Source organism: Podarcis raffonei, chromosome 18, assembly GCF_027172205.1.
Source record: "Podarcis raffonei isolate rPodRaf1 chromosome 18, rPodRaf1.pri, whole genome shotgun sequence".
Lineage (NCBI taxonomy): Eukaryota > Metazoa > Chordata > Lepidosauria > Squamata > Lacertidae > Podarcis > Podarcis raffonei.
This window is the reverse complement of record NC_070619.1, coordinates 12,542,344-12,563,346: the sequence shown is the minus strand read 5'-3', so window position 1 is coordinate 12,563,346 and position 21,003 is coordinate 12,542,344. Positions and strand designations below refer to the sequence as shown.

At 48.8% G+C, this 21,003-nt stretch overlaps 1 protein-coding gene across 6 annotated transcripts in view; it reads left to right on the top strand.

Moving 5' to 3' along the window:
• The window catches only part of MAST3 (microtubule associated serine/threonine kinase 3), a 57,035-nt gene that overhangs the window by 14,639 nt on the left and 21,393 nt on the right, over positions 1 to 21,003 (top strand). For 3 of the 6 annotated variants that reach the window (XM_053372402.1, XM_053372398.1, XM_053372401.1), the window contains 12 exons: positions 9,006 to 9,094; positions 9,577 to 9,652; positions 10,182 to 10,202; positions 10,733 to 10,811; positions 12,953 to 13,113; positions 14,391 to 14,466; positions 14,607 to 14,816; positions 15,590 to 15,691; positions 16,544 to 16,676; positions 18,050 to 18,120; positions 19,380 to 19,465; positions 20,117 to 20,325. In XM_053372402.1, coding sequence (XP_053228377.1) covers positions 9,006 to 9,094; positions 9,577 to 9,652; positions 10,182 to 10,202; positions 10,733 to 10,811; positions 12,953 to 13,113; positions 14,391 to 14,466; positions 14,607 to 14,816; positions 15,590 to 15,691; positions 16,544 to 16,676; positions 18,050 to 18,120; positions 19,380 to 19,465; positions 20,117 to 20,325 — 1,313 coding nt within the window. Of the gene's footprint in view, positions 1 to 1,140; positions 1,236 to 9,005; positions 9,095 to 9,576; positions 9,653 to 10,181; positions 10,203 to 10,732; positions 10,812 to 12,952; positions 13,114 to 14,390; positions 14,467 to 14,606; positions 14,817 to 15,589; positions 15,692 to 16,543; positions 16,677 to 18,049; positions 18,121 to 19,379; positions 19,466 to 20,116; positions 20,326 to 21,003 lie in introns of those variants that run through there. The other 3 variants (XM_053372403.1, XM_053372404.1, XM_053372399.1) reach the window with 3 other exon arrangements.

The window sequence follows — 21,003 nt, the reverse complement described above, 5'->3', positions numbered from 1 at the left end:
GCAGAGAGGGAGGAAGAAAACCTTTTTCTCTCCACGTCGTGCTTTGTTGTTGTTTAGTTGTTTATTCATGTCCACCTCTTCGTGACCCCCTGGACCAGAGCACGCCAGGCCCCCCTGTCTTCCACTGCCTCCCGCAGTTTGGTCAAACTCATGTTTGTAGCTTCGAGAACACTGTCCCACCATCTCGTCCTCTGTTGTCCCCTTCTCCTTGCACCCTCCATCTTTCCCAACATCAGGGTCTTTTCCAGGGAGTCTTCTCTTCTCATGAGGTGGCCAAAGTCTTGGAGCCTCAGCTTCAGGATCTGTCCTTCCCGTGAGCACTCAGGGCTGATTTCCTTCAGAATGGAGAGGTTGGATCTTCTTGCAGTCCATGGGACTCTCAAGAGTCTCCTCCAGCACCATAATTCAAAAGCATCCATTCTTTGGCCATCAGCCTTCTTGATGGTCCAGCTCTCACTTCCATACATCACGACTGGGAAAACCAGAGCTTTTACTATACGGACCTTTGTTGGCAAGGTGATGTCTCTGCTTTTTAAGATGCTGTCTAGGTTTGTCATCGCTTTTCTCCCAAGAAGCAGGCGTCTTTTAATTTCGTGGCTGCTGTCACCATCTGCAGTGATCATGGAGCCCAAGAAGTAAAATCTCTCACTGCCTCCATTTCTTCCCCTTCTATTTGCCAGGAGGTGATGGGACCAGTGGCCATGATCTTCGTTTTTTTGATGTTGAGCTTCAAACCATATTTTGCGCTCTCGTCTTTCACCCTCATTTAAATCCTCCTCCCTTTCTGCCGTCAATGTTGTGTCATCTGCATATCTGAGGTTGCTGATATTTCTTCCGTCGTGCTATCCTTTTGCAAACCTCTCTCATGTAGCCTCTTCCTCGCCGCCTCTCTAAACTGGAAAAAACAACAACCCCAAACGTTGCGCGTTTTCCCGGAGTCGCCGCATCCCCGGGATCGTTTCGGCGACCCATATCTGAACCGTTTCCAACCGATTCCCCCGCGCACGTGGGAAAGGAATTCGGGGGCGGGAGGGGGTTGGTGTGTGTGTCTCTCTTTGCTGCGCAAATCTCGGGAGGGGGCGCTGGGGAGCGCCCTGGGCTCGGAGGCCGGCGGCCCTGGGAAGGCGGTGACGGCGCCCATCGAGAGGAGGAGGAGGACCCGGTCGGTGGCCGGCGATGTCGGACCCCGGCACTTGGGGGGCTCCGCTGGGCGCCCTCAGCCAGCGCTCCAAGAGGTAACCAAGGCGGAGGCGCGCAGCCGAGGAGCCAACGGAACGCTTCCGGGCGCAATTACGCACCGAGCGGAGCTGCTTTTCGGAGAGGGAGGGAGGGAGGGGAAAGAAGCGCCTCGCCGGAGGGATGGGGGGGAAGGTGTTGCTTGCGGAGAGTTTGTTCTCATCCTCCCCGGGGGTGGTGTGCATTGCACAAACAGCCCCCCACCCGCACGGGTCCTTTTTTGGGGACGTTCCCCGGCGCGCCAAGCTTGCAAAAGGGTTTAACAATCACATACCCAGAGGCGCCTCTCCTCTCTCGCCTGTGTGTGTGTGTGTGTGGCGGGGGCTTTTGTGCAGGAAGCCCCCCCCCCTGAAATATCATCTTGTACCCTAATTTCTGAGCTGTGACTCTTTTTATTAATATATTATCTTCTTCGTCTCCTTTCTTTGTGTTTTTATCTCTCGCTGAGAAACAGGTTGGCTGTTTCTCTTTCTTCCTCTCTCCCCCCCCCCGTTAATCTGTGTGCGCTTGTACAGATTAGGACATAATCCCCTCGGCCAGATTGGGGGGGGGCTGGTTTGGACCCGGAGCATCCGAGGTCACCGATCCCCTTTGGTGCTCCAACTTCCTTCCCCCTTCCCAACCCCACAAAAAAAGGCAATGTGAGGTTTAAGGGGGAAATTCTTTCCCCAAACTCCCAATTTGTGTCCTAAAATGAACCCTGGATCATTGGTTGGGGGGGATTTTTCTCGGGTGAGAAGCAAGGCTGGTTCCTGACTCAAGCTCCAAGGATGTGGAGGGGGGGGGCAGAATTCCAGGAATGTGGGGGGGGGGGAGGAGACGACTTTCAAGGATGGCCCCTCTGCTGCTGGAGGCAGGAATGAGGTCCAGTCGCTGCTTTTCGCTGGTTGAACTGGTTGGCCACTCTGAGGACAGGAAGCCTGACTGGATGGGACCCCCCCTTGGGTCCTGATCCAGCAGCCAAGCTCTTCTCGGTTGCTTAGGATTCCTCAGTTGAGCCTCTCTGAGCAGAGGCAGTCTACCCTAGGATGCTGGAGACGCAAAGCTTTTTTTTGCTCTCACATTCCGCTTGCTGGTTTCCCTTTGGGTGGCCACGGTGAGGACAGGATTTGGGGCCAGGCAAGCGCCCCTTTGGGCCTGATCCTGCCGCCACAGGGGGATCCTCCTAGGTTCTGACCGGCAGCTTAAAAAAGGTATTGGATCAGTTTAGTGGTTTTCAGTGGCTGCGTTGACTGCATTCTCATATACAGTGTTACCTCAGGTTACATGCGCTTCAGGTTACATACGCTTCAGTTTACAGACTCCGCTAACCCAGAAATAGTGCTTCAGGTTAAGAACTTTGCTTCAGGATGAGAACAGAAATTGTGCTCCGGCGGCGCGGCAGCAGCAGGAGGCCCCATTAGCTAAAGTGGTGCTTCAGGTTAAGAACAGACCTCCGGAACGAATTAAGTACTTAATCTGAAGTAACACTGTGTGTGTGTGTGTGTGTGTGTGTGTGTGTGTATGCAGTATATGTTTTTATTTGATTTAAAAACGTATAAACATATAACAAAATCAATTAAAAATCCATAAAATGCTCAGAATCTCAAGACTCCCCCCCCAACTCTTAATAACAATGTTTAAAACTACATATATCAGTTCATATCCAGATTTTTCCGTCAGTCTGAATTGTCCATAGCTTTTGTTACTTTACAAGGGTGGTTAAAATCCTGCTGATGTTTTCACCTTGGCCCAAATGACTTTTGGGTGTTTGATCGGGTGTTTGATCGGTCACTGTGAGGCAGGGGCACGAACAGGAATATTTTTGGGGGGGCAGGTAAGACCCGCCCCACATAACTGATCGCAAGATGCGGCGCACGATCGCCATTCAAATGGCAATGCCCATCAACTTTGGGTATGAGTGTGGCCCCCTCCAATATTTTATCGGAGGGGAGGTGAAGGGACTTCGGCCTCTAGGAGCTGTCCTCCTGTGCTGTGAGGACAGGTCCAGATGAGGCCCTTTGGGCCAGATCCAGCTGCTGCAGGGCTTTCCTTTTGCGACAGAAAAAGGAGGCAAATATAGATTGTATCCGACAGAACGTTGTAAACACTTGAGCTCCTTAGCCAGGCTTTGAATAACTCTTGCAACATTGCAGAGACTTCGGATATATTGGAGAGGACTATTCGAATGAGCTATAATACACAGCTGATTTAGATATTTAAAGCACCCACAGAGGAGAGGAGGGAAATCTGAAGATTTGGAAGAATCCTTTTTCTGTTTTGAAATCTAATTGTGTTAAATGTGTGCGGTTTGTTTTGTAAAACCAGTAAAAATCATTTCGAAAAGAAGAGGGAAAAGGAGGCTCTTCGCATCGTGCGCAGCTCAATTACGGGGCAATGGGCATCAACTTGGATGACTCTAAAAAGGAGATTATACAAATCCAGGGAGGATCTGAGGCTACTGGCCAATGGCTGTGTTGTTGCTGGAATTGCCTCTGAACGATGATGCGCTAAGGTCCGGGTTTCCGGCTTCCGTTTTGGGGCATCTTAGTGGACACTGTGAGGACAGGAGTCGGGACTAGATGCCCTGATCCAGCTACTGCGGGACTCTCCTTACCTTCGCTTTGTGGAGAGGTAAAATAAAGGGGTCACACTTGCCCCATGGAGCTACCATCCCTTTTGGACGTAGATCAGTGTTTGAATTTCGCCGGGCGCATTTTGCACCTGGCTGTCAGCCCCTTGCAACTGAGTGAAGATGCCCGGGTGGCCTGAAATCTCTGCCATTTTGGGGGTTCTTGGATCTGGACCGTTTTCGCACCTCCCTGTCCTATAGAATTCCATCCCTTCTATTTTATCCGCGCCGTCGGAATGGATTTCAGGAACCGTATTGAAAAATAGCGACCCACAAATCCGGCCCACAAATGGCAAGGAGGCGTTCCATTCTGGCAGCCGGAACCCTGGTTTAAGGAGCCATTTATCTGAGTTTCTAATGCTTTTAAGATACTCCCACCTTCATCAAGGTAATAGTAATAATAATAATAAGTTTATTATTTACACTCCGCCCATCTGGCTGGGTTTCCCCAGCCACTCTGGGCGGTTCCCAACAGAATATTAAAAACGCAGTATAACATCAGTCATTAAAAAGCTTCCCTAAAGAGTGCTGCCTTCAGATGTCTTCTAAAAGTCAGATAGTTCTTTATCTCCTTGACATCTGAAGGGAGGGTGTTCCACAGGGCTGGTGCCACCACGGAGAAGGCCCTCTGCCAGGTTCCCTGTAACCTCACTTCTCACAGGGAGGGAACCGCCAGAAGGCCCTCGGGAGAGGGACCCCGGTGTCCGGAGTGGAGACGCTCCTTCAGGTCTACTGGGCCGTTTAAGGCTTTCAAGGTCAGCACCAACCCTTTGACTTGTTCTCTTCCCATCTCTGCCATATAGAAAACTCGCTGCATCCTAAAAATTTGCTGCTGTCCCTTCTGGGGCTTTGGGGCTGCTGCTTCCACCTCTGAGTTCAGCCTCTACCCCAAACATCTCCCATCTCCCCTCCAAAGTAAGCCCAGCGGCATTCTGTTGGGACTTACACCTGGATCAAAGGTTCTAGGATCCGGGTCGAATTTTTTAAAAATAAGATACCTCTAAAGGTTTAAAAAAGTAGAGACATCACCTTGCCGACAAAGGTCAATAAAGTTCAAGCTCTGGTTTTCCCAGTAGTGATGTGTGGAAGTGAGAGCTGGACCATCAAGAAGGCTGATAGCCGAAGAATGGATGCTTTTGAATTCTGGTGCTGGAGGAGACTCTTGAGAGCCCCATGGAGTGCAAGAAGATCAAACCTCTCCATTCTGAAGGAAGTCAGCCCTGAGTGCTCACTGGAAGGACAGATCCTGAAGCTGAGGCTCCAAGACTTTGGCCACCTCATGAGAAGAGAAGACTCCCTGGAAAAGACCCTGATGCTGGGAAAGATGGAGGGCACAAGGAGAAGGGGACGACGGAGGACGAGATGGTGGGACAGTGTTCTCGAAGCTACCAGCATGAGTTTCGCCCAACTGCGGGAGGCAGTGGAAGACAGGAGGGCCTGGCGTACTCTGGTCCAGGGGGTCACGAAGAGGCGGACACGACCAAACGACGAAACAGCAACAACAAAGGTTTTGGGGCCTGAGCCTCGGAAGCCTTGTCTGGCTCCGTTTTGCAGCAAGTGGGAACTTCCTTTTTGGTTTTGAATCAGCGGCGAATCCTTTCGCAAGTGAAGTGTCTCTGCGCCACGAGCGGAAGAGGTGGCTGCGCCCGTTCTCTTTGCAGTCGGGCCTCTGCTTTTGTAGCTCTCGCTTTCCCCCAGGAAGGCCCCCCCTGGTTATGCTGACCCCCTTAATTCATTCTTTCTTTTATACTCCCCTCTGTGAGAAATTTAAACTGCCAAACTCCCCTCCCCTCCTCTTTTTTTGGCTAAGTCTCCATACACAGCATACTTTTAAAGCACCCGGCTTCCGACAAAAAGAAAGTCCTGGGAACTTTAGTTTCAGGGTGCTGGGAATTGTAGCGGCGCGAGGGATAAACTACAATTCCCGGTATTCTTTTTCTTGAAAGGTGCAGCTTAATGTTGGCTTTGAAATGTGAGGTTGGTTTTTGTTCTATAGGGAAGTGTTTATTTTGGAAATCACCATTCTCGTTTTGAACAAGCGAAGTGCCTGTTTTTTAATTCCTCTGTTGTGAAATTGAGGCGGTCCGTAAATGGAACCAAAGGGGAATAAATTGGCGATCGATTAATCGGAAAATCCTGCGGTTGGGAGCGAGGAGGGGGCTGCTTTTGAGGGCTGCTAGCTCTCCAAAGTCGGAGGCAGTGATGCTTTTTTTTGAACTGGGAAAGGAGCCGAGTTCGAATCCCCACACAGCCCTCGGAAACCAGCCGCTGCCTCTTCTCATCCTGGCCTATCTCGCAGGGCCGTTGTGCGGATTAAGAACGAGGAGGCACCGAATCCACACCCTTAATTTCCTTGGCCGATAAACGCGATTGAGGAGCAGGGCTTGGGGTGGGAGGCAGCAAAACCGCACAACGTGGGTTTCGTACATTGGCAACCCTCGGGAACAGAAGCGCCAGGGCGGCCTGTGCATTTGGCAATGGCAGGGCGCCACTACTGCTTTTGCCCCAGAAGCAACTGGGATCCGCTTGTGTGTGTGAGAGGCCAAGATCCGCAGAGGAAGAGCCTCCGTTTCCTGTTTGCGCGGCTGACGAAAAAAGGCCCTGGCAGCTGCTGTGCTCTGTGCAACGCAGCCGATTTGATCGTCCCTCTTTTCGCCTTCCTCCAAATGTCGGGAAGGGGCTGCGTGGCTCAGTGGTTAGAGCGCATGTTTCTCTTTATAATAATAATAAATTTTTATTTGTATCCTGCCCTCCCTGGCCAAAGCTGGGCTCAGAGCGGCTAACAACAGGTAAAAATAGCACAGCATACATAAAATTGCACCGTCAAGTAATTAAAATCCATTCTAGAATCAATTCAGAATCAAATTAATGGCAACCGTCGGGTTAGAGTTTATATAAATTAAAATAACCTTTATTGTACATCAATTAACTTCAGTTTACATATAACTTATAACATTTAGCTTAGACAGTACATACAACATATACTATACACACCACACACACTGGAAACCCAGCCAGATGGGCAGGGTATAAATAAAAATTATTATTGTTATTATTATTATTATTATTATTCAACATAGTTACACCACAAACATCAACTTCCGGTTCTCCTCATTGTGTCGTTTTACATTTTGCTGATCTGTACACAATTTGTCGTTGTCTTCCTTTCCCGTTTATTACGAAGAAGATTTTATTGTATACTTTCTCTGTTTTTCAAGATTCATTCTAGGTCTGCCAGGAGATGGATACTATCGCAGTCGTTTTTAATACATTCCTTAAATACTGCCCATTCTTTATTGACTGAATGTCGCTCATCTTCTCCCTGTCATCCTTGCGAGTTGTAAATATCCTGTCATTTTCGCCTGCCATTCCCTTTTGGTGGGGATGTTATGGCCTTTCCAATTCTTTGCTATTGAAATTAAAAGGGGCCGGGGAGCGACAGCTTTGGGTGCAAAATGGGGCTTGGGTGCCAATTCTGGCAAGGGCCGGAACCCGAAGGAAGCCCCTGCATCCCGTCGGTTTCCTGTGCGCCCGACTTCCCCCTTCCCTTCTCCCCGACGGCGGTTACATAACCGGACAACGGCTGGCTCTGCCTGCCCTGGGGTGCCCTCAGCACCCTGTGATGTAACCGGGCATCACGCCAGAGACGGGCATCTTGCAGAAAGTTAGGGTGTTGGGGTTCAAGTCTGTTTCTTCTGTTCTAGTCTAGCTGTGGGTTAAACCACAGAGCCTAGGACTTACCGATCGGAAGGTCGGCGGTTCGAATCCCCGCAATGACGGGGTGAGCTCCCGTTGCTCGGTCCCAGCTCCTGCCAACCTCACAGTTCGAAAGCACAAAGTGCAAGTAGATAAATAGGTACCCCTCTGGTGGGAAGGTAAACGGCGTTTCCGTGCGCTGCTCTGGTTCGCCAGAAGCGGCTTAGTCCTGCTGGCCACATGACCCAGAAGCTGTACGCCGGCTCCCTCGGCCATTAAAGCGAGATGAGCACCACAACCCCAGAGTCGGCCATGACTGGACCTAATGGTCAGGGGTCCCTTTACCTTTTTACAGCGGAACCTTTGGTTACGTACTTAATTCGTTCTGGAGGTCCGTACTTAACCTGAAACTGTTCTTAACCTGAAGCACCTCTTTAGCTAATGGAGCCTCCTGCTGCCGCCGCACCGCCGGAGCACGATTTCTGTTCTGATCCTGAAGCAAAGTTCTTAACCTGAAGCACTATTTCTGGGTTAACGGAGTCTGTACCCTGAAGCGTATGTAACCCAAGGTACCACTGTAGCCCGTTTGACTTCCGAAATGTTCAGAAACCAAGGCGCGGCTTCTGATTGGCGCAGGCGCCCCAGAAACGATAGCCGACAGCCGCGTCGGATGTTCAGCTTCCAAAAAACGTTCAGAAACCGGAACCCAGTTTTTGGCGTTTGAGAACCAAGGCATTTGGGAACTAAGGCATTTGAGAACGAAGGTACCACTGTATATAAAAAAACCCCACAGAATTATTTACAGGCAGTGTAATTCTCTGCAGGGAAATCTCGATTTTAATCTCAAATCATAGCTCCAGGCTTCCACTGTTGGACTGTTGAAAGCTGCCGTCGTGAATTGCTTTTCAACATTAGGTGTTAATTTTGATTTTTATATTTGCAGGCAGGGTCTTTTGTCGGGGGAGTGTATTTTTCCACGAGTTTGCAGACATTAGCACTGCCCGTTATATTTTCATTATCTCGGACAGAGATGTTCTCGGATATGAAAGACCCCGGGACTTACGGGCATAGGGCGGTTGACACATTTAATTAATTGCCAGTTGCTTTAATTATTTCATGTGGCTTGGACACAGATGTGCTTGGATACCTTGACAGCTCCAAATAAAATGCCCTTTTGAATAATTATTAAAATGTATCTTGTGATTTTATATTGGAAGTTTGCTGAGAACCACCCTGCGACTTACGGGCAGCGTTTGAAATTTACAAATTCCGGCCGAAAGCTAGGAATCCGAGTAGACTGCCTGTGCAGCTGGAGGTTCCATCATCATCATCATCATCATCATCATCATCATCATTATTATTATTATTAGATCTGTGAAGGGTGCTGACCGCTGCCTCTCTGGGGGCGGGTCTCCTCCCTGAAATAACCCTTGCAATTAACCCTCGCGTGTCTGTCTTCCAGCTGCCGACGGAGCAACCGGAAAAGTTTGGTGGTGGGGACCCCGTCGCCCACCCTCTCCCGCCCCCTCTCCCCGCTCTCCGTGACGACAGGTAAGCTGGGTGCAGAAAGCGGGGGCACCCTAGGGCTCCTCCCAGCCCCCCCAAATATTCCATTGATTTATCCAATCCATTGGCAACATTATCGCTGTCGCAGGAGCGCCAAATTCAATTGCGTTATGTTTCTCACAGCATTTTTTAAAAATTAATCTTTCTTGGTTGAAAATCAAAACGCAGCGAAAGTTTTAAACAAGACCAAACGAAGCAAAAGAAGCACAATGCATCTCTTACAAAGTAAACAGGAGAGAAATGTTTAAGGGTGTGGAATAGGACGTCCCAATTTTATGTATAAATCTGAAAAGTATAAATTAAAAAATGGCAGAAAAATAGATTCCTGAGAGCAGGCCTCTGTTTAAAACACCCAGGAGCCTCTACCACCTTATGAGTTTTAGAGCTGGAAGGGCACCCCTGTGGTCATCTATCCCAACCCCGAGCAAGCGCAGCTAAGGATGGTTTGTTTTTCCCCCTCTCTGCAGCCAGCAGCAGCAGCCCCCTCGACAGCCCCCGAAACTTCTCCTCCGGCACGTCGGCCAGCTTCCCCTTTGCCCGCAGGTAGGAGTCCCGCCCGCCAGGGGTGGCGTGGGCCGAAGCGAGTCTGCAGGGCGGCAGGCTGTGGAACAACTGGGTTTGGGGAGGGAGAAACCCAGCCGGGGAGGGGGGAGCCTTTCCCCAGTCCCATCCAGAGCCTGGGGGGTCTTTTGGGTGCTCTAACCACTGAACCATCCTTCCCCCAAGCAGCACCTTTGCTCTCTCTCTCTCCCCCTTTCCCGCTTCTGCCACTCTTTTCACACATTGGGAGATTCTAAACTTGGGGAGATTCCAAACTTTCCGGGCGTTGCCTTCATCGGTTCTTTTGCCGGGTTGGGATGGATGGCCTTTGGGGGTCCCTCGCGACTCGGCAAATCCCTGCTTCTAAATGCACAGGCATAGCCCGAATTTGGGGAGGGAGGGTCTTGGAAGAAAGGTACCTTGCTTCCGTTTTGAAGTCTCACCTTTTGCCTCTCGGCTGCCCCCCCCTCTCTGTCTTCCTCTCCCCAAATTTCTCTTTTTCCGGATGCCGCGTCACCAATTCCTGGCCCAGCCATGCTCCTCGGACCGACAGGTGATTGGCGCTTCCAAAACCACTTTATTTGCCTTTTGGTTTCGTCGCCAGCCACTCCGGAAATGAACTTTATAGATCCCGCGCCTCAAAGGTGGAAGGAGTTCCTATCATTTAATCATGGAGGAACAGCGGCTGGAGTTATTGGAGTTGATACTCTGGGTTAGAGAAAAACTGAAAATGAGAGAACCCCTCTTGTGCTTTTTGCGTAGAAGGGAAAATGAATTGATCTATTTCGGGATTTCCTAACAAAGTAGATCAGTTAGGTCGGAGTGGCTGGGGAAACCCAATCCGATGGGTGGGGTGCAAATAATAAAATTATTATTGTTGTTGTTGTTGAGCGAATGTTTCTTTTATGTAACAGAAAGGCAGAAAAATCCTTTATTTTTCTCTGTTTGCTTCTTCTGCTTTTTTCGTTTTCCAGTTTTGTTTCCCCCCCTCTTTTCTTTTATTCGGATCGGTTTCTCTTCTCATTGCATGAAAAATATTTACGGAAACGACTCGCTCGACTGCTCTCCTTCTTCCCTTTCCAGGGCTGACGGCCGAAGGTGGTCCCTGGCATCCTTGCCCTCCTCCGGCTATGGCACCAACACCCCCAGCTCCACCGTCTCAGTAAGTGGGTCTTTTCCTCCTGCAGCGGGGAGTTCCGCAGGTGTCAGCCCACAGCGCTGCCAGGATCTCTGCGCCCATTTGCTTTTTGGGTGGGGTTGGAGACGCGGATGAGACCTAAAACGGCGGAACTGGAAGGCACCCCTATTTATTTATTTTTCTAATTTCTATACTGCTTTATATTTTTAAGAAAAAACCTCAAAGCGGTTTACAGCGTATTAAATCAATAAAACGTCAATAAAACACCCCTGAGGACAGCATAGGAAATAAAACAAATGCCAAAAAGTGGGAGTCTTTTCTCGCTACTGCCAGGAATGTTATTTCACTTCGGGGGCCGCATTTAGCACTTTAGCAAAGCTTTTGAGGGCCGGAGGCAAAACACCTCAAAAAACGGGCATGCAAATATTGACAGGCTCGTTTCACAGCCAGCCTGCTGTCTCCCTCCTCCATCCAGGTGAGGAATGGGGCATGAGCAGAGTGCGAGGAGGGTGTGGATCGGGGCCAGTGAGGGGTGTGTGGCCTGGGCAGAGGGGGCGTGGCCTATGGTAGGGGCGTGGCCTGGGCAGAGGATCCGTTGGCCAGGTAGAAAGAGAGGGTCCTGTTTGGGGGGCCACACCGGGTGGCCCCTGCGAGGGCCCGATCCACCCGCTGCAGGGCTCTCCCTACGTCCTGCATAGAATTGTAGGCTTGGACAGGGACACCCAGCGGTCTTCCATTCTGACCCCCCTGCAATGCAGGAATCTCAGCTAACGCATCCACGACGGCCGGCTGCCCAACCTCTGCTTGGAAACCTCCGTCCACCAGAAAGTTTTTCCGGATGTTGAGTCGCAGTCTCCTCTCTTGCGACTCAAAGCTGCGAGTTCGAGTCCTGACCCTCCTCCATAGAGCAGGAGGAAAGACGTCTCTCCTATCGCATCCTGTAGAAAGAAAGACAGCCGCGGAATCGAGAAATGACACAAATCAAATGAAATACCATGAAAACCCCTGGAACGAGAAGTAATTGACTAGACATATTATCTTATAGAAATAACTAAATAATAAAAAAATCAAAAGGGAAAAAAATGAGAAAAACCTAGAATTGTACAAAGCCTTAAGGGGATGCCGGCTACAAACCTCGTTTCACTGAACTATTCAGTTTCCTCAGAAGGAAATAGAAAAATCGTAACTCAAAGGTACAGTTTCTGATACTAAGTTTACAAAAAAGGTTTGAAAACCTAAATGGCAAGTTTTAGACACAGCCCAACTTAAAGAAATAATAGGAATAAAGAGTTGAGAAAACTCTAGTACTATCACCTTTACAAAAAGGTTTTAAAAACCTAAAATGCACAAATTCAAAGGAAGGAATAGAAAATAGATTTTAAACGAACTTAAGAACAGGGCTGAAAGGCTCTCATGGTCTAGATGTTACTGCTGATACAAGACTGGATCCAAAAGCTGACAGAATATGCTGAATTAGATGGTTTATCAGAAAAAATAAAGAATAAATCAAAACAGGAATTTGTTTCAAAATGGGAGTTTTTCAAAGAATATCTGAAAAATAAATATAGTAGTTTAAATTCTGTTGCAGCATTCGAGGAACTTCAGTAATAGTTGCAAGGTAGATATAAGAAATTAGTTTTATTGAGGATAAGTTAAATTATGATAAAAGTGTGTATTGACAATAAGTAATATGAATTTGAAATATGGAATAGACGGGAGGTTGGGTCTTTAGTGTTAAGACCAACAGATGTTTTATTGTTTGCTAAGAAAATTATGTGTCTATGGTTATTCTTGTGTGTAATTTGGTATTTGTGGTTTTTTTCTTTTTTCTTGTTGTATAAATAAAAAACTTTATATAAAAAAAATAGATGTTACTGCTGATGATCTTATTTCGATAAGATAATATTTCCAGTCCATTACTTCTCGTTTCAGGGATTTTCACTGTATTTCATTTGTTTTGTGTAACTCCTATCGCATCCCGGCTTCTGTTTTTTCCTCTGCCCTCCCCGTTCTCATTCTTTCCGCTCGCTCCTCCGTCCCGAGGACGGCCATTCAGATTTTCCGTGTGGGTGCTGGGTGGCTGAGCACCCAAGGGTGCCCCTGATCTCATCGCCCGCCTCCTCCTCCTGACGCTTGGCCTTCTCTTTCTCTCTCTCTCTCTCTAGTCCTCCTCCTCCTCCTCGCAGGAGCGCCTCCACCAACTCCCTTACCAGCCCACGCCCGACGAACTCCATTTCCTCTCCAAACACTTCCGCAGCACCGAGAGTGTGGCGGCCGAAGACGGGCGACGCTCGCCCTACTTCCGGCCCCGATCCCGGAGCCTCAGGTAGGAGACGCTTCTGAACCGCGGGCTCCGTTTTTTGGGGGGCGGCTGGAATGGAGTGAGCGGTGTAAGGTTTGCAACGTTGTAGGTTAAGAACAGGCTTCCTCGACCTTCGGCCCTTTTAGCCTACGACTCCCATGATCCTTAGCTAGCAGGACCAGCGGTCAGGGAGGATGGGAAGTGTAGTCCCAAAACATCTGGAGGGCCGAGGTTGAGAATATAAGAGATTAAAGACATGCGTGAATTAAGTGTAAAATAATGGAACCAGGAAGGGGAGGGGAGGGAAGTCAGATTTATGCTTTAAATTTTTGAATGTGATTATTTGATTTTGGAGGGAGGTTATTATAAAATTAATAAATTGTGTGTGTGTGTGTGTGTGTGTGTGTGTGTAGGAATGGAGTGAGCGGCGAAGGGCTATAGGGGAGGAGACGCAAGTTCAGAGGCCATGCAAGAGTCTGCGCCCTTTGTTACTTTATCATCTTTTATTATTATCATGATCATCATCATTGCTGTTCTCTTCCTGAAATTATCCCAGATCTGTAGCTAAAAATGAGCGGCGACTGCTTTTCCTCCTCCAGCCGTGTCCCTTTTCCTTTTCTGCCGTTTCTTCTTCCTTCCTTTGCTCCCGTTTACCAGCCGCTTCTCACAAAGCCGTTCCGTAGCGAAAGCACCAGCGGCGAAAATGATGGGAAGCAATTCGATCTGCATGTTTTCTTATTAGTGTATATATATATATATATATATATATATATATATATATATATATATATATATTGGTTTTAAAATACAAAATTATAAAACATACCACACAATTTATCACAAATACATTCTTATTGGACTTCCATCAGCACCTCTGATAACCCTCCGTCTTATTCACTTCTTACGCATTTCCTAACTTAATATTGCCTTTATGTTTTTAAGCTATCCCGTCTCCTTCTTCATTTTTGCAATATTTCTAACATTATTCCTTGCAGAGCTTCTTGCAAACCTACAAACGTCGTCTGGTCATCGCAAATACTTTTCAAATAATCCGTGTTTTCTTATTAGTTTTGAGTCATTCTGAGTTATTAATGATTTTATTAGGATGGTTTTTATCATGACGTTCCATTCTACGCGAGGAAACCCAATTGCGATAAATTGTATTAAACTCATTTGGAAAAGGGAATAAAAAAGAATTTTACGAAAGAGAAGGCTGGAGGGTTTGCAGCCGAGATTTCTGGAGGGGTTGGGGGATTTTTTTGTCAATTTTTCACCCCCCTTTCTCCCCCCGTTCTCCGCAGCCCCGGCCGGACGAGCGGGATGTTCGACAACGAGATAGTGATGATGAACCACGTCTACAAGGAGAGGTTTCCAAAGGTCAGTAAAAGCGACGTCCCGTAATCCTGTGATTCGAACTCGGATCTCGGCCGGGAAAGTGGGGTAGGTCTCTCTTCCTGGCCCCCTCTGTTTCGGAGGGTGTCCCACCCACCTTGTCCTGTCCCCCCGCCCCACCCCAGGCCACGGCGCAGATGGAGGAGCGCCTGGCGGAGACGATTGCCAACTTATCGCCCAGCAACACTTTGCCGCTGGCCGACGGCGTCCTGGGCTTCATCCACCACCAGATCATCGAGTTGGCGCGCGACTGCCTCTCCAAGTCGCGGGGGGCCCTCGTCACCTCCCGCTACTTCGCGGAGCTGCAGGAGAAGCTGGAGAAGATGCTCCGAGACGTGAGTGGGACCCTCAGCGGTCATCCATCCCAACGCAGGAATCGCTGGCAGAGGGGAACCCCCTCCCCAAACCTCAATAATAATAATAATAATAATAATAATAATAATAATAATAATAATAAAATTTTATTTATATCCCGCCCTCCCCAGCCGAAGCCAGGCTCAGGGCGGCTAACAACAATAAAATAGTACAAAATTCTAAGATCATTCATTACAAAGTTAATTCAAAATTCTAATGCTCATTTCCCCTAATTTGATTTTTGAATTTTGAATTTTATTGTTATTCATGTTTTTATACTGTATTTTATAATTAAGTGTTCTAAATTTGTTGTGAGCCTGGTTTTTGAACCGGGAAGGGTTGGGTATAAATAAAAAATTATTATTATTATTATTAAAACAAACCTAGAAGAATTGGAAGGGACTCCCGAAATCTTGGTTTCTACGCTGCAAGCCGCCCCAAGATCTACTGACAGAGGGCGGTCTGCAAATTTATTATTATTATTATTATTATTATTATTATTATTATTATTAATAACGATCCAGTCCTTGGAGGGGAAAGTTTGGGTAGAAACAGCATAAATAAATGAAACGAAATAAATGAAAGGTCAGGGAGCAGGACAAAGCGAGAGTTTGACAAGGTTTATTGGGAAAACGACTCGGGAAAATTAAAAGCGGCGAGAGGCCAAAATAAACGCAACCGTTCCCCCCCCCCCCCCGTAAATGTGATTTTAAAAATGGCGGCTGCTGTTCTCCCTCTGGTCCTCCTCCTCCAGGCCCAAGAGCGCTCCGAGAGCGAAGAACTGCGCTTTGTGGAACAGCTGGTCCGGAAATTCCTGATCATCATCTCCCGTCCGGCTCGGCTCCTGGAGTGCCTGGTAAGGAGAAGAGTCTCTCGAACCCGCGGCCGGCCAGCCGTTAATCGAAGGGCACGTGCTTTTTTTCCTCCTCCCTCCTCCTCGCTTCTCCCTCGCGTGTGGCGCGCATTTTGCACAGATGGGGGCGGTCAAAGGGGGAAACGCGCCGGATTTTGTATTGTATTATGTTGTGCACTGTGGTTTGCTGTTGTTTAGAAATTACTTCTTGTAACTGTTGAGTGGATTTCTGTTTAATTTTGAAATGCTGATATTTAATATTATTCTATGTTGTTTTAATGACTGTTGAATGTTATTTTATTTGCATATTGTATATCGTATTATGCATATTGTCTTATTTATATGATGTTAGCCGCTCTGAGCCCGGCTTTGGCTGGAGAGAGCGGGATACAAATAAAATTCATTATTATTATTGATGCGAATGATTATGAGGAAATCACAGAGTTGGGTGGGAGCCCAGCCCCCTGCAATTCTGCCCAAGCAGGACTCGAACTCACAACCCCTGAGATGACGAGTCTCAGACTCTCCCAACTGAGGATGTATTTATGTATATTGTAAACCGCCCTGTGAACCTCGGATGAAGCGTGGTATAGAAATTATTATTATTATTATTAATCTTTGCATCCTCAAACCCGTCGAGTTTGGAGGATCTCGACTCCATAGCTGCCAACATTTCCCTTTTTTTAAGGGAAATTCCCTTATTCTGAATAGGATTCCTCGCAAGAAAAGGGAAACGTTGACAGCTATGCTTGACTCTCAGGTGTGCAAGGAATTGCAGCGGAAAATGCACCTTTAACTGGAAGCAAACCCTGCTTCTCCTTCTTTCTCTCCCTTCTTATCCTCCTTTTTTCACAGGAATTTGACCCAGAAGAGTTCTACCATCTCTTGGAAGCCGCTGAAGGACACGCCAAAGTTGGGCAGGGGATCAAGACCGATATTCCAAGATACATCATCAGCCAGCTGGGTCTTGCCAAAGACCCCCTGGAGGGTGAGCAACTGGGGCGGACGGGGACCCCGATTTCCAAATGGAAGGCGGGGGGTGAGGTGGGAACTCTCCAGGGCCGGATTTCACTTTGATGCGGCCCTCAGCTCCTCAAGGTAATGGGGCCCTTTATATGTCCGGCTGTCCTTTGCCAGCAACCAATTGCCGCTGGGGTTTTTTGTGTTGAATATATGCTTTTGTTTAGTCGTTTAGTTGTGTCCGCCTCTCCGTGACCCCCTGGACCAGAGCACGCCAGGCCCTCCTGTCTTCCACTGCCTCCCACAGTTTGGTCAAACTCATGTTGGTAGCTTTGAGAACACTGTCCCACCATCTCGTCCTCTGTCGTCCCCTTCTCCTTGCGCCCTCCATCTTTCCCAACATCAGGGTCTTTTCCAGGGAGTCTTCTCTTCCCATGAGGTGGCCAAAGTCTTGGAGCCTCAGCTTCAGGATCTGTCCTTCCAGTGAGCACTCAGGGCTGATTTCCTTCAGAATGGAGAGGTTGGATCTTCTTGCAGTCCATGGGACTCTCAAGAGTCTCCTCCAGCACCAGAATTCAAAAGCATCCATTCTTCGGCCATCAGCCTTCTTGATGGTCCAGCTCTCACTTCCATACATCACTAGAATATATGCTATATAGTCATTTATGGACCGAATAGGTATCTCAAGCCATTGGCACACAGCAAAATATGTACCGTATTTTTTGCTCCATAAGACGCACCTAGTTTTTAGAGGAAGAAAACAAGGAAAATAATTATTCTGAACGAAACAGTGGATGTAGGATTTTTGTGGTTCATCCTGTGGCCACAGACATGTGAGTTTGGGGTAGCCCAATGCAAAAATCCTGAGGATCCATGTGGATCCGTGCTTTGTGACCACGTTTTTGCCCCATTGCGGCCCCACGAAACAGTGGGTGTGTGGTTTTTTTGGTGCAGGCTGTAGCCATGGACATGCTATGTGATCTGATGGTGAATTTGGGGTGACCCAATGCAAAATTCCTGAGGATCCATGGGCTTTTACCTCCCTGCTCCCAGGCAGCCTCCTTTATCGCTAGCGTCCCTTATCTCCCTCCCAATCGCTTGCCGATCGGCTGCTTCCTTTCAATGCCCCCTTCCCTCTTGTTTGCCTTGGTGTCTTCTCTTTAGCTGGAGCAGTTTTTCGCTCCTCTTTTTCTTCTAATTTCTCTCCTCCTTCGTAAGGGGCGCCTGGGGTCATCCAGTCCAACCCCTTTCCAAGGCCCAAGGCGGAACTCGAACCCGCCACCCTGCGATCGAGGATCCCGTCCTTTACCCGAGGAACTGTCCGCTTCGCAGAGTCCCTGAAATTTATTTAAGGGAGGGGACAGAGGGTTCATTCCTGTTTCTTTCTCTCTTCCCCTCCAGAAATTGTTCAGCTCGATCAAGTAGATTGTGGCTCTCTGTCGGGATCAGAGCACCCGGGCGACTTCTCCGAGGTGAGACCAGCCCTCTCCCCCTACTGATATCGTAGAACCGTAGGATTCTACAATATCGGGAGGGACCCGAGGGTCATCCATTCCAACCCCCTGCGATCTTTTGCCCAAGGCGGAACTCGAACCCAAGACCTTGAGATGAAGAGCCTCTCTTAAACGGGTTTGGAGTGGGTGGGCAGCCTTGCCCCGTTTCCAGGGTTGGGTAGAGCAAATAAGAGAGATATTAATGTTATGTTGTGAACCGAGACTTGTGGGTTTAGGGCTGAATGAATAAAATAAATATATTTTTATCGTACACACAGGAACATTTGTTTAATAGAAAAAGGGCTGTGTATTTGTCTGAAAACTCTACAGACCCAGAATGGTGATGTGTCACTACAGTGGGGGCTGCGTGACGACAGCCTTACCTTTCCCTTTATATAGGGGAGATACCGTATTTTTCGCTCTATAAGACGCATTTTCCCCCCTCCAAAAATGAAGGGGAAATGTGTGTGCATCCTATGGAGTGAATGCAGGCTTTCGCTGAAGCCTGGGGAGCGAGAGGGGTCGGTGCGCACAAACCCCTCTCGCGTTCCAGGCTTCAGGAAGCTATCTGCAAGCCTGCAGAGCCCGGTGGGGACTCCTGCTGGGCTCCGCAGGCTTGCGGATAGCTGCCTGCAGCCCGAAGCCCGGGGAGCGCAGCGCTGCGCACCCCAGGCTTTGGGCAGCTATCTGCAAGCCTTGGGAGCCCGGAGGATAGCAGCCTGCTGTCCCCGAAGCCAAAACAGCGAGACGGGGCGCTCTGCAGCCCTCCGTCTCGCTGTTCCAGCTTCGGGATGGCTGCGCAAAGCCTCCGCAGGGCGGCGGGGTGAAGGCTACAAAGGATGTCCCCGAAGCCTCAAGCCTTTGGAGTGCAGCTGCGCTCCAAAGGCTTCAGGGATCTTTGAGGCTGGCAGTGGGGGAAAGCAGCGCTTCCCACCACCACCAGCCCCACAAGCTCGGGGGGCAGCAGCAAGGCCTGCTCTTGAACGCACCTTGAACGCACCTTGTTTTTGAGAGGGAGAACAAGAAAAAAATTCCCCCCTTATTCTCCCCCTCCTATGGTCTGGTGCGTCCAATAGAGCGAAAACTACGGTATATATATCTCCCTACTATATACATGGAAAGGTAAGGCTGTCGTCACGCAGCCCCCACTGTATATATGCAAACGCACATATTTTTAAATGTATAAATGCTGTCAAATGAGTCCTAATGCCTTGCCCTCCTCTTCTCCTTCCTCTCAGAGCCGCCCTCCTTCCTCCATTCCTCGCAGGAACCCATGCGAGAGCGATTTCGAAACCGTCAAACTGATCAGCAATGGAGCCTACGGGTGAGGGGTTTTTTTATTTCCCCTTAATGTTTTCCGTTTCGCAATCGGGTGTCTATAATGGGATATTGCTGGAGACATTTTTCTGGGTCATCTGGGTGGGGGAGCCACAGCGAGAGCCGTGGTCCGGGTTCGAATCTGGCCACCCGCTCTGCCTCGGGCTGGGCTGCCTTGCAGGGGTGTCGTGGAACGGCTCCAATTCCCCACTCGCCTTCGGATCTAGTCCCTTTTTCTCCCCGCCTGGACTACCTCACAGGATTGTTTTTCCCGAAGGCCAAACGCTTCCCACCCCTGTTTTGCCTTTCCTAAACAATCCCCCTGTCCAGTTTAAATACTTTATTGAAATTCATAAATAACATACACAATATACCAAGATGAAAGCCATCGTTTAATTTAAATTACATTTATACAACCTGTTTTTTGCTCGTCTGATGTGAATCCTCCTCCTTTTGTCCACTTACTGTATTTATTTCCCCCGATTTGATTGATAAAATGGTGGTTTCCTGGCGTCAAAACGAGAGCACCCCTAAATATTTTTCTTTTTTTAAGAAAAAAAGCACCGATTCAGTGAATCCACCCCATTAAATGCCGATTTCGCCATCCGTTCTTCTTCCTCCTCCTCCCATCTCTCTCTCTCTCTGCTCCGTCCACTAGGGCCGTCTACCTCGTGCGCCACAAGGAGACCCGCCAGCGCTTCGCCATCAAGAAGATCAACAAGCAAAACCTGGTCCTCCGCAACCAGATCCAGCAGGTCTTCGTGGAGCGGGACATCCTGACCTTCGCCGAAAACCCCTTTGTGGTCAGCATGTTCTGCTCCTTCGAGACCCGGCGCCACCTCTGCATGGTCATGGAGTACGTCGAAGGTGAGGGAGTTGTAGCGCCAGGCGCCAGCCCGGAAAAGGCGGCGTAGTATGTCCGGCACCTGCTTGGCCGCCGGAAGAAGAGTCATACCGGGTGCAATCCAAGCGCCTTAGGTTATTCTGCAAGGTTTAGGCCAGGCATCCCCAAACTTGGCCCTCCAGATGTTTGGGACTACAGTTCCCATCATCCCTGACCGCCGGTCCTGTTAGCTAGGCATGATGGGAGTTGTAGTCCCAAAACATCTGGAGGGCCGAGTTTGGCCATGCCTGATCTAGAGCTGTGGTGGCCAGACTTGGCCCTCCAGATGTTTGGGACTACAGTTCATTCATTCATTTCATTTATTACGGCCATAGGCCCATACAGGTAAAAACAACACATAAGTGACAGCTTGTGCCGTAGGGGAAAAAAAAAAAAGCAGTCGCTAAAACACCACTATAACAATAAAATACTATAAGATGGAAAGGCATACTACGCCTTAATTAGCTTGTAGTGCTCCTTGGCAGTTCCCATCATCCCTACAGTTCCCATCATCCCTGACCGCCGGTCCTGTTAGCTAGGGATTATGGGAGTTGTAGTCCAAAAACATCTGGAGGGCCGAGTTTAGCTCTGCCTGAGCTAGAGCAGTGGTGGCCAGACTTGGCCCTCCAGATGTTTTGGGACTACAGTTCCCATCATCCCTG